Source organism: Bos grunniens, chromosome X, assembly GCF_055505025.1.
Source record: "Bos grunniens cultivar Pamir isolate PY7600 chromosome X, Bosgru_T2T1.0, whole genome shotgun sequence".
Classification (NCBI taxonomy): Eukaryota; Metazoa; Chordata; class Mammalia; order Artiodactyla; family Bovidae; genus Bos; species Bos grunniens.
In genome coordinates, this window is record NC_141194.1 from 40,328,817 (window position 1) to 40,342,500 (window position 13,684).

Here is a 13,684-nt window from a genome sequence, read left to right on the forward strand (position 1 = left end):
TCGCTCAGTCGTGCCCGACTCTTTGCAACCCCATGGACAGTAGCCTGCACCAAGCTCCTCCGTCCATGGGATTCTCCAGGCAAGAGTACTGGAGTGGGGTGCCATTTCCTTCTCCAGGGAATCTTCCCGACCCAGGGATCGAACCCAGGTCTCCCGCATCGTAGACAGACGCTTTACCGTCTGAGCCACCAGGGAAGTGAAGTGAACCTTAAAAAAGACTTCTTACGTTGCAATCACCTTAGAATCTTTCTAGGCTAGATATTACTAATAAGGGTAAAAGATAGTTATAGACCAGAGAAGAAACCTTTATTTTTAAAGAATATTTTAGCAGATTAATTAAAACAATAATCTTGAGCCTCTACAAATATTACACTTCTGGCAAAGATTCCAGCAGCCACAGCCAACTATACTATATGACACACTCAAAATCCTTTCCAGGCTCCACTCCCTTGTTGTCCAAATCAACTATAATGTTAAAACAAGGAGAGGATGAAAGTAAGTATTTAAAATTTTAGTTGAGTTCTTGGAAATCTTTGAAATGTGCATGTCCACTCAAAAGGCATTTGCTTTTTCTAGAAGACTTAAAGAAAACTTCTGGAACCTGTTGGCCTTTAAATAATGGGATTCCTTAGATGAGGATTCTCAGATGTTAGTGAGCAGAATGTCTAGGTGCCACCCCCAGAGACTCATGTCAGTAGGGCCAGGACGTGGGGTGGAGGTCCCCGCTTTTACCAATGGCCAGGGTGATGCTGAGGTAGGTAGCCAGAGAGCCTTTCTTTAGGAAGTACTGTTGTAGCTGGGAGGAATTCAACCACAGGCTTGAACTCTGCCACAGGACAGGAGAGTCAAAGAGATTGGTGGGGGAGGTACCTTGATTCCTACTATTCAGAGGTTGAGAAGGTAAGAGGGGGCTCTTTTTACTCAAGAGCATAGCATTTATATGTGTCCTACTGGTCCTACATCAAAACCAGTTCAACCACTCAAAAACACAAGAGAAACTTATATTAATAACTAACACTATCTTCTGGCTAGTGAGCCAAAAAGACAAAAACCAATCGGACTTACTAAATTTCTTCCAAGATGTGAAATGGTATGAGGACCACTTATGATTTTTAGAATATCAGAATGCTTGACATAAAAGATGCATGTGACAGTTTTTCTTTTCCAGCAAGGTTTGTGTACTAGGTAACAAATTTCAAAACTATGAATCCTGGAACAGAAGTTCTGTATTTTGTTTTGAAATGTAATTGAAGTTCCATAAAAAGCCACCAAGAGGAGCTCAAGACTTGATATAACAGAAACCCCACTTGTCATGGCTCACTAAAAATATACTTGACGAAACTACAAATTCTTATACCTATCTTCAATAGGTTTAGGGAAAACAGGAAGCCTCTGATTTTTCTTGTGAAATTTACATCATTACTAGAGACAGGAAGAAACACTGTAATTTCTCCCTCAACTTCTCCTAAGTACAAATTCAATTTTCTAGACCGGTTCCAGTAAGTTGCCAGCCAGTCTTAAACACTCACTGGAGGAAACGTGTACTTCATACTGATGTTACACACACTTGGAAGGTGCACATCAAAGTGCGAGCTTCAGACAAAAATATTCAAACTGAAGGTGCAATGACCGAAGGATGCCCTCACTTAGGCTGGCTCATATTTCCAAATATAAAAAGAATGATTTTTGAATCTCACTTGCTAACCAATAGCAAACTGAATAATATAGGCTGGGAAAGCTACAGTTTCTCAAGGATAAGCCTACTGTAAGAAAGGAGCTTGGGGTTTGTATTACTCTAGAACACTTACTTGTTTCCAAGTCAGATAACATTCCAATTTAAACAATTTCACAGAAGGTTGTAAAAACCTCTATTCCACTAATAACATCAGTTATCAATTCCTCATAGGCTTAAAATCCATCTAGAGACCTCTCAGAATTATTTGAATACCTCTATCTTAACAAGAAATAGACCACTTTTCAGATTCTTGGAAAGAAGAACTATCTAATGTGATTTCTTAACAAGGGAAGTAAATATACTTCCTGGAAACATTATTGCAATTATCATCTTTCATCCTCCCCCAGAGACTCATTCTTTATTAAACCTCTGTCATTATTTGGAGCTTCTCTCTATGTATTTTGCTTCGCTTCCAGCCTGCAGGAAGTTTAGGTGCTGAGGAGAACCCCGTGGAAGAGGGCTGAGTAGGTGGGTGGGACCTACTCTGTTCCGTTATCTTTGTTGTAAAATTGGTGTGCAGTGATCAACAGCACAGGCAGAAACAATTTCCCAGAAGAAGCCAAAACATTCAGCCATCAGCAGACAGTTAGTTAAGAACCCAGAGGAGATGGGGTGTTTCGTTAGAGCTATTACCTCACAGGATGATGACTGAGTGCGGTAACTTGGCACGATCTTGAAGGTGATACTCCCCCGCATTTCCCGCTGGAGGAAACAGAAAGGAGAGCTCTTTGAACAAACAAATGTTGCACACAACAACACGTAAGAAACCACTGAAAACGTTTCAGGGGTATTTAGTGCAAGCCAGCCGACAGCACAGGGGCCTAAAAACGAAACCGAGTTACAAAAGCAGGAACTGCTCACAGTAACACAGGAGGCTGCTCCTGGGAACAGCCCTGCAAAGTCAAGGCTGACTGCCCTGTTCACACAGCAATGGTGCAACAGACCTCTGACGGTGATCTTTTCATAGATGCGGAGACAACTCTAAGTGACATGCCTTTCGAAAGTGAATACAAGTTGAAATGGACTACAGAACAAGTAATTATGTAAGAATTATATTTGGGAGGCTACATGATGATGGTGTACTCCATAAAATCTGCTTTTTAGTTCATAATTTAGGCCTTAGTTTTGACTGTCAGTGACTCTGTGGTGCTTACTGTACCTTCAGTAGATATAAATAGCACAGGAGGCTGCTACACTGCGGTGGGAAGAAGGTGCAGGACCAGAGGTCTAAACATCTCCCTCTGCTCGCCAGGGCCTGTCATTCTGCAGCCCCCAGCCCGCCCCAATCCAAAGCCTAATTTGAACACCAATTTTGGATATATATGGTAAAAAATGGCCTGATCTACCATGAGTTTCCTTTTCCCTGCTCTATAGAGAAATCCCATATAGCTGGCTATGACTCAGCTACACAGGAAAGAGGTTTCTGACATTGCTGATGTCAGCAGAGTTGAGGTCAGTGAGAAACTAGTTCACAAGTATGCACAACTGCAAAGGTTTTCTTTAAACATCTGCTCACTAAGAACCAGGAGACAAAGGACTGAAAGGAGAATGTTCAAGCCCACACTGCTGAAAATGGGCAAAATGTTTCTAAGCTCTGCTGCATGTAACCATTTTTCTAGTTCTCAGTTTTTATGAATGTTGCACAAGACCACACAGATGATCGTACCAGATTACAAAAGAATACCCCTTATTTAATAAACAAATTAATGAACTGAAAGTTGATTTCAGAAAAAGTGACTTTCATTTGACTCACAAGCATTTTTTGCAGCTGTTCCACTGTTTGGTTGGCTACACTGATGCCATTGATTTCTCGAATTTCATCTCCGACATGAAGTGTACCTAAGAAATTACACAAAATTATAAACATGAAATGATATATACTTTTATAATAATAAAATCCAAAGTCAGCAAGGTAAGTAATTTTTAAAAATTAAGCTAAATACTAAAGGCTAATATTTCAGAACCAGGTATGAGTTAGGCTCATATAGTAAACTCGCCAAAACAGATACACCTAACTTATGGAGGACACAGTTTTGAAAGATGACTAAAAATCTGCTTATTTTTCTGAGAGACTCCTTATGTATATAGCTGTTTAAAACTATGACTTCCAGATGCAGCCTATCTGGGTTCATATCTCTGCTTCATCATGTATTAGCTTCCAGATCTTGGGTAACTTACTGAAAATTTACCTGAAAACTCATATTTATAAAATGGAGATGAAAATAGTATCTATCTGATAGGATTGTTGTGAGGATTAAATGAGTTTATTAGATGCAGAGGACTTAGAACTGTTCTTGGTGCATAGTGCCATTTAAGTATTTGCTGATATCATCATTATTATCTACCAAATATGATACAAAGGTTGTTGATTTTTCAAAGAATTGTGGTGATAATATCTGTATATCAATAAATTTATATTAGACATACTGAAACTTTTTAATAATAATTTGGTAGGCACTTCAGGGTTCTGTCACACTTCAACTAGAAAAAGTGAGAAACAATGGTTAAATAGTGTTACGTAAATTTTTGCTTTATTTATGAATTGCACACACGTTTAGTCATTGACCTGACTTCATTATGCAAAGCTCATGGTATCTTTAAGACATACACACTAAAATGCAGATAAAAAGCCTTGTATTTGCTTCAAAGTAATCCAGGGGCAGTAGGGCAAATACAGGTGAAATCAGTATGGTCATGAATTAACAATAATTCTACCTGGGTTATGGGTACGTAGGTGATCATCGCACTATTCTTTCCACTTTTCTCTACTTGAACTCACTGCACTATTCTCTCTAACCATGTTTGAAAGTTAACATAATTAAACATAAAACAAAAATTTGGGGACTTTTGTTTTCAATATGGTAGATTGCTGCTAAGTCGCTTCAGTCGTGTCCGACTCTGTGCGACCCCATAGACGGCAGCCCACCAGGCTCCCCCGTCTCTGGGATCCTCCAGGCAAGAACACTGGAGTGGGTTGCCATTTCCTTCTCCAGTGCATGAAAGTGAGAAGTGAAAGTGAAGTCGCTCAGTCGTGTCCAACTCCTAGCAACCCCATGGACTGCAGCCTACCAGGCTCCTCTGTCCATGGGATTTTCCAGGCAAGAGTACTGGAGTGGGGTACCATTGCCTTCGCCTCAATATGGTAGATTAGGCACTCACAAACTCTCTTACAACTATATCCCATGTAGGGCTCACCCCTTGAAGTGTTACTGGTCTTACAAAATGAATGTGAATCCCCAAGAATACTTCCCATTTCCATCCCCACTCTCCCTTCCACAGTTAAGAACCCAGTGAGCTGGATCCAGAGTGGTGGCAAAATCAAGATGGAATGAAACCAGTGGGAGGGGTAGATGCCATTGCCATACTGCTTCCTGGCTGCCTTCTGAGTCTTGGGCCAATAGCAAGTTAGAGAAGCTAAGCCCAGGATTCTGCAGGGAGCCAAGACTCAGTTCAGTGGCACTCTGTGGCAGCTGGTAAAACACAGAACAGACCACTTTTGGAGGAAAGTATTCCCAGTTTAGGCTCCCACGACTTCTACTAATTTGAGCAAGCAATAAGCTTATAATCAAAGATCACCAAACATACAATAAGGCAAACTATTATGTGAGTCATCAGAAAGAGAAGAAATAGATTTAGACCCTCAAGGAGGATAGATGCTGGAATGGTCAGATATAGACTACAGGAATACCTTGTTTTCTTGTGCTTTGCTTTACTGTGCCTCAAAGATAACCACGTTTTTTATAGATTGAAGGTTTGTGGCAACCCTGTGTTGAGCAAGTATATCTGTGCCATTTTTCCAACAGTGTTTGCTCACTTCCTGTCTCTGTATCACACTTTGGTAATTCTCACACTATTTCAAACTTTTTCATTATTATTATATTCATTATGGTGATCTGTGATGAGTGATCTCTGCTGTTCTGGGAGTGTTATGAACCGTGCTTATATAAGATGGCAAACAATTGATTGCTGAAATTGCACCAAAGGATTTAGAATATTACATAAACTTAGTTAATAAAGCAGTGGCAGGGTTTGAGAGGATTTACTCCTGTTTTGAATGAGGTTCTACCATGGGTAAAATGCTATCAAGCAGCAGTGCATGCTACAAAGAAACCACTTGTGAAAGGAAGAGTGGGTCAATGAGGCAAACTTCATTGTCTTAAGAAACTGCCACAGCCAACTCAGCCTTCGGCAACCACCACCCTGACCAATCAGCAGCCATCAACATCTAGACAATACCCTCCACCAGGAGCAAAGAATATGATTTGCTGAGGCTTAGATGATGGTTAGCATTTTTTTAGTAATAAAGTAATTTTAAATTAAAGTATATACATTTTAAAAGACATAATGCTACTGTACACTTAGTAGGTGATAAGTGAAGTCTCTCAGTCGTGTCTGACTCTTTGCGACCCCACGGATTGTAGCCCACCAGGCTCCTCCATCCATGGGATTCTCCAGGCAAGAATACTGGAGTGCGTTGCCATGTCCTTCTCCAGGGGATAGCATAGTACAAACATAAATTTTATGTGCACTGGTAAACAAAAAAATTCATGTGACTCGTTTTATTGCAGTGGTCTGAAACCAAGTCTGTAGTATCTCTAAGGTATGCCTGTATAAAATAGTTATATGTTAAAGAAAAAGAAAGAAAGGGACCTTTTTTGCAAGGATGAGCATGCAACAAGAGATTATCAGATGTGAACAGACAGATCTGAAAACAAAAATAAGAACAAGTGACTAGTACTTCTAGAAAGGAAAAATATAATCAGTAGCGTAAGTCAATGAATGGATGAGTTGAACAGGAGTTCAGATATGGCTGAAGAGTTTCAGCTAATTGGAAGACATAACCAAATAAATTAACTAGAATGCAGGTAAGAGAAATAAGGAGGTAAGGAAGATAGGAAACAAGAAATAAAACATGAAAAAGATATTAAGAGATATGGAGGGAATGTCTAACACACATCTACCTAGAGTTCAGAAGGAGATGATAGAGTGAATGTAGAGGCAATATTTTAAGAAATATGGTTGCAAATTTTCTTGAATGATGCAAACATGATCACACAGCTCCAGGAAGAATAATGTATCCCAAATAGGATAAATAAAAAGAAAGCCATGCCAGGAGGTAGTAAAAGTACAGAACATCGAAGACAAAGAGCTTATAAAGTCCAGGGAGAAAGGAGAGATCATCTACAAAGCAAGGACAATTGTAGTGACACCAGATTTCTCAAGATCAAACAACAGATGCCAAAAGAAACCGGAATGGTAACCATTAACCTAAAATTGTGCTCTCAGCAAAAGTAATCAAGATTGAGGTAGAAATGAAATATTTACAGATAATACCACCTGAAGGAGTTCATCAACAAGAGACTATCACTAAAGGAACTATAAAGGATACAGTTTAGGAAGAATGAAAAATGCTCACCAAAAAAAAAAAAAAAAAAAAAGAAAAATGCTCACCAAAGGGTGGTCTGCAATGCAAAAGGAATAATAAACAAATAAAATCGTAGACATTTATGTAAATTCAAACAACAATGGTCATGTATTTTAAGATAATTTCAAATTTGTGGATTTAAAATAGGACAGAATAAAAATGCTGGGCAAGAATAATATGTAAGTCAAGTAAGAAAGTGAAGTCGCTCAGTCGTGTCCGACTCTTTGCAACCCCATGGACTGAAGCCTACCAGCCTCCTCCATCTATGGGATTTTCCAGGCAACAGTACTAGAGTGGGTTGCCATTTCCTTCTCCAGGGGATCTTCCTGATCCGGGATCAAACCCCGATCTACCGCACTGCAGGTAGATGCTTTACCGTCTGAGCCACCAGGAAAGTGCATGTAAGTCAAGAATGGGATCTAACTTGATTCCAATGTCTTTGTATTCTTTGAGAGAATGGAATTAATATACTGTTTCCCTTTAGTGTGAAAGTGAAAAGTGAAAGTCGCTCAGTTGTGTCCGACTCTTTGTGACCCCATGGACTGTGGCCTGCTAGGCTCCCCTGTTCATGGGATTCTCCAGGCCAGAATACTGGAGTGGGTGTAGCTGTTCCCTTCTCCAGGGATTGAACCCAGGTCTCCCGCATAGCAGGTGTCTGTCTGAGTCATCGTATGTCAAGTTAAATATGTATGACAAGTTTTCAAGGTAACCACCTAAAAAGAGAAATAGAATGCTGAAAGTCTAAGCTACCAGGGCGGAATGAACAAACATGAAGAAAAACATCAGTTAAAATATGGAATAAATTAAAAAAAAACCCAAGATGATAGAAATCATTACTGAAATATTAATGGACTACATTAAATATTGATGGACTATCCTTGCCCATTAAAAGATAGCAATCATCAGAAAGTGAAAGTGACTCAGTCGTGTCCAACTCTTTGCGACCCCATGGACTGTACAGTCCATGTAATTCTCCAAGCCAGAATACTGGAGTGGGTAGCTTTTCCCTTCTCCAGGGGATCTTCCCAACCCAGGGATCTAACCCAGGTCTCCTGCATTGCAGGCGGATTTTTCGCAATCATCAGAGGGCACTACAAAATGAAAACCTCAGATTTAGAAATGTTTGTAAGACACACTCTACAGCACACAGGCACAGAATGGTTAGAAATAAAAGAAGAAGACATCCTAGCAAATAACTAAAATAAAGCTGGAATAATTACATTAAAATAAAATAAGTTTTAAGTAGAAGGTATAATAAGGATAGACATGGTTACCAGGCACTTCTATGCTCCTAATAAAACAGCCTTGAATATATACATCGAGAGATCTATAGATAGAAATAGAAAAACTCAACTGTGATAATTGGAATATTTCAATAATTATTGATAGGTCAAACAGAAAAAAAAATAGTCAATATATAGAATGTTTGAACAACAATTAACCTTAAGCAATCATATAGAGAACTCTGCATGTAACAGGAACAAAACAGTCTTCTTAGGTACAACATGGGCCATTTATAAAAATGACGAAAGGTCTATGCCATAAAGCAAATCTGACCAAACCTCAACAAAATGGTGTCATATAGACCGCATTCTCTGACTCCAGTGCAATTAACTTAGAAGTAAAACACAAAAAGATAGATAGGAAACCCTCTTAAATGTGGCACATAAAAACATCTCTAAATACCTTGTAGGGCAATGAAAAATATAATAATAGAGATGTTAAAAATACTTATAACTGAATTACAATAAAAATGCTTCATCTCAAAACTGGTAAGATACAGATAAAACAGTACTTCAAGAGGTAGAGTTTAATCTTAAATACATAGAGATGAAGAAAGACTGGAATAAATGAACCAAGTGTCAGATTTTAAAAGTTAAATAAAACCAATAGAAAGTAGAAGGAAGGAGGAAATAAAAAAATAGGTCATGAAAAAATAAAATAGGTAAGTTGATCAGGAGGAAAAAGACAAGGCACATATAAATGACCTTAGGAATAAACATGGGTACATAATTACAGAGACAGTAGAAACATTAATAAAAACGTAAGAGGACACTAAGAAGAAGCTTACTAGAATAATTTTAAAAATGTAAAAAATTTCAGGAAAATGTAATTTACCAAACTCACCCAAGATATAGAAAGCCTGACCAGCCTTATGAATGTTAAAGAAACTGACAGTGGTAACAAAAAAATATTCCTTAAAACAAAACAAAACATAAAACACCAGGCCTTGATTGTTTTATAGGCAAGTTCTACTAAACTTTCAGGCTACAAATCATTCCAATGTTATACAATATTCAGAGAACTTATGAAGAGAGTTTCTCCAAGTCATCTTTGAGGCCAAGGTAACTTTGAAACTAAAATCAGATAGAGAAACGTAGGAAAGGAAAATTAACCACAGGCCAGTCTCACTCACAAATGTGATCACAAAAATCGAAAACAAAATAATAGCACATAGAATCAAGCAGTACGTACCAAAAGATAATACACAATGAATACCCTGGGCTTATCTGAGAAATGCTGGGGAGGTTATCATTAGGAAATCTTTAAAAGTCATTCACCACATTAAGAGAAAAGAAAATAAATCATCTTAGCAGATGCAGAAGAAGCATTTGATAAAATTCAAACTCAGTCATAATTTAAATGTCCAGTAACTAAGAATATAAAAGAACTTCTTCAGCTCTAATAAAAAAGTATCTACTAAAAATCTATAGTAAACATTCTTCTTCGTGGGGAAACATTGGAAAGCTACCTCTTAAAAACAAGAATAGGACAAGGATACCCACTATACCACTTCTATTAAAGACAGCAGGGGCTAGCCAGTGTGGTAATAAAAGAAAAAGAAATTAAAGAAATAATGATGTAACTTTACTGAATGTATACTAAACTGTTAAAAATAATAAGCAAAAAATTCCTACAGGATTCTAAAACCAAGTATCTTTCTGTGTGAGTGCTATCCACTCATGAAACCTATAGACTGCACTGAAGGTAGCAGTAATGCCAGGCACCATCTGTGTACATAAGCAGTCATCTCCAAAGAGGACAAGAAAGCACTAAAAGGCTGATGGTGTTACCTCTTGCTCTCCAGGGTGAAGGAAAGAGGTGTTAAGCACATATACAACACGATCTCAAAGAAAGGAAGTCTAATTTTTGGACAGGAGAATCACTTTTGGATCAGGCTCTAAATACTAATACATATAACACAGTCGCTTCAAAGAGGAACCTAAACCTGCATGTCCAAATCTTATCCACTGGAGAGTTAACAGTAGCTCCACTTTCTCAAAAAATCATTTTTTGTCTACTTCAGTCCTTAGTGAATTCCCTTCTCAACTACATTTACTGTAGCAGGTATTAAGAACTTAATTACGGATTTGATCTTTCTTATTTTACCACTGAAATATTATATTGTTATTTATCAAACTCTGATTTCCTAATTTATAAATAGTATATCTCATTCCTGAATGAATTATAGTAGTCAACTGTCATTTAACTTTGCAAATATATATACATATATCTTATATCCCATGGTAGATGTCTTCCATATATCCTGGGACCCATATGATACTTCAGTTTATCTCCCATGGCCTCTAATAAGTCACTAAAGAGTGACTCAGAGATGCTCCAGCAACAGAACTGTATAGTATAACTGAAGCATGTGGAGATGAATACAAGTGAGTGGAGGCCAACAATGATTAAAACCAAAGACAGATAAATCATTTGTATAAACCATCAATCAAACTGATTTTTTATATGGATCATAAAACACTATACTATATGAAAAAAAACTAAGATAGGAAAGAAAGAATTATATATGGAACTTACCTTGCCTGTGAATCATGCCCCCATGCATGATTCTTGCAACGATACAGTGATTTAGTTCATTCATTTTTAAAGTGATTCCCTGTAAAAAGTTAAGCAAAAATAGAATTACTATGACAGGGCATTCTTTTTATGTCTGTGATTATGCTGTAGATAACCTTAACTACAAAAGTAGGAAAACATTAAAGAAAATATGGAAAATGGAGGAAAAAACTCTACTATGCCATGACAGAAATATTAATTTTGCTATTTTGGTTACTCTCACAATAGCATACATATATTTTATATAATGCTTTTTAATCTTATAAGTATTTTCCATGTTGCTAATTCTCCACTTGGTCATGATGTATTTTTCTTTTTTGAGGTATGGATTTGTTTAGAATTTGTGCATCTAAGTACCTGGTTACTGGTCTGTAGTTTTCTTTACTTGCAAAATCAGACAATGTCTGATTTTGGTATCAGGGTAATGCTAGTAGCTATTATACCTCTTCTTCCTCCTTTTCATCAAAAATAGTAAGTTGGGAAGAATTCTTTTCTTTTCAATGTTTTGGGAGGAGTCTGTGTACAATTGGTACTGTTTCTTTATTATATGTTTGGTAGAATTTACCAGTAAAGCCACCTTGGCCTGGAGTTTTCTTTGAGGGATTTTTTAAAAGACTAACTTCAATTTTTAAATAGTATAGGGCAATTCAGTTTATTCCAAAGTGAGTTTTGGTAGTTTGTCTCCCCCAAAATGTGTCTATTTAATTTGGGTTGTTTAATTTATTGACATAAAGTTGTTTACCATATTTCCTTATTATTCTTTTTATATCTGTAGGATCTATAGTAATGTTACTTCTCTTATGCATGATATTGGTAATTAGTGTCTTCACCCCCACACCTGATTGATCTGATCTTGTCAAAGGAAAGGCTTGTTTTATTGATTTTTAAAATTGTTTCACTTTCTTAAAGTGAAACAATTGATTTTTTAAATTGTTTCCACTTTGATCTTTATTATTTCTTTTCTTTTACTCACTTTGGGTTTAATTTGCTTTTTTGGTTCTAGTTTCTTTAGGTGGAAGGTGAGGTCATTGTTTTAAGATATTTCTTTTTTTTTTTTAAGACTGGTATTTAGTGCTACACTTTTCTCCCTAAGTACTATTTTAGCATATTCTACAAGTTCTGGTGTGTTGTGATTTCATTTTCATTCACTTCAAAATACTTTAAAATTTCTCTTTTGATTTCTTCTTTCATCCATGGGTTATTTGGAATTGTATAATTTAGTTTTCAAGTGCTTGGGGATTTTTCCTGACATCTTTCTGTTATTCATTTCTAATTTAATTCCACTGTGGCCTGAGAATATACTTTGATATTAATATAGTCATTTCAGCTTCCTTTTATTAATGTCATCATAGTATATCTTTTTCCAGTCTTTTCCTTTAAAATGATTTGTTTTCATTTATAAAGCATTTCTTATGGGCAATATATAATTTGGTCTTGCTTCCCTCCTATACCCCAATCTGACAATCTCTACTTTTTAATTTGGGAGAATTTAGACAATTTATATTTCATATGATTACCGATTACTGATGAATATATCTTCTTGCTATTTGATTTTTATTTGTCCCATCTCTCCCATGCTCCCCTTTTCTGCATTCTTTTGGATTAGTTCATTTATTTTCATTCTATTTTCCCCTCCTGTTTTATTAGCTATAATTGTTCTGTTGTTTTAGTGGTTGCTTTAGGGTTTATAGCATACATCTTTAACTTACCAGTCTACCTTCAAGTGATATTATACCATGTGAAATGTATTATAAGAATCTTATAACAGTATACTTCCACTTCCTTCCTCCTGACTTTTGTGCTGTTATATATTTTACTTTTACATGTTAAAAAATCCCAAACTCATTGCTACTATTTTTGTTTAGACTTCCATTTACCTTTCAGAGAGATTTAAATGATAAGGATATCCTTTAACATTTATTACACTGTAAGTCTATCAAATTCTTTCAGTTTTGTTAAGTCTGAAAATGTCTTTATTTTGCCTTTTTTTAATTAGTGTTTTTTTAAAATACTATTTTATCTTTTGAATTAATTTTTATTAGAGTATAGTTGCTTTACAATGTTGTATTAGTTTCTTGCTGTACAACAAAGTAAATCATATATATATATATATAATATACATATCATATACATATATCCACTCTTTTTAAGACTTCCTTCCTATTTAGGTCACCACAGAGCATCAAGTAGAGTTCCTTGTGCTAAATGGTAGGTTCTCATTAATTATTTTATACATATTAGTGTACCTATGTCAGTTCCAATTTCCCAATTTGTCCCACCCCTGCTCTCCCCCTTGGTAACCATAAGTTTGTTCTCTACAAATGTGACTCTGTTTCTGCTTTGCTAGTAAGTTCATCTCTACCATTTTTCTAGACTCCACATATAAGTGATACTATATTTGTTTTTCTCTGACTTCACTCTGTATGACAATCTCTAGGTCCATCCACATCTCTGCAAATGGCACCATTTCATTCCTTTTTATGGGTGAATAATATCCCAAAATTCCAACAATATTCCACTACACACACACACACACACACTGTATATCACATCTTCTTTATCCATTCCTCTGTTGATGGACATTTACGTTGCTTCCATGACTTGGCTATTGTAAATAGTGCTACAATGAACACTGGGGTGCATGCATCTTTTCAAATTATGGT

At 36.6% G+C, this 13,684-nt stretch overlaps 1 protein-coding gene across 12 annotated transcripts in view; it reads right to left on the reverse strand.

Moving 5' to 3' along the window:
- The window catches only part of CASK (calcium/calmodulin dependent serine protein kinase), a 377,321-nt gene that overhangs the window by 41,659 nt on the left and 321,978 nt on the right, over positions 1 to 13,684 (reverse strand). For all 12 annotated transcript variants that reach the window (XM_086387080.1, XM_086387078.1, XM_086387076.1 and 9 more), the window contains 3 exons: positions 10,983 to 11,061; positions 3,489 to 3,574; positions 2,369 to 2,437 (listed from right to left, as the gene is read on the reverse strand). In XM_086387080.1, coding sequence (XP_086243206.1) covers positions 2,369 to 2,437; positions 3,489 to 3,574; positions 10,983 to 11,061 — 234 coding nt within the window. The remainder of the gene's footprint in view (positions 1 to 2,368; positions 2,438 to 3,488; positions 3,575 to 10,982; positions 11,062 to 13,684) is intronic.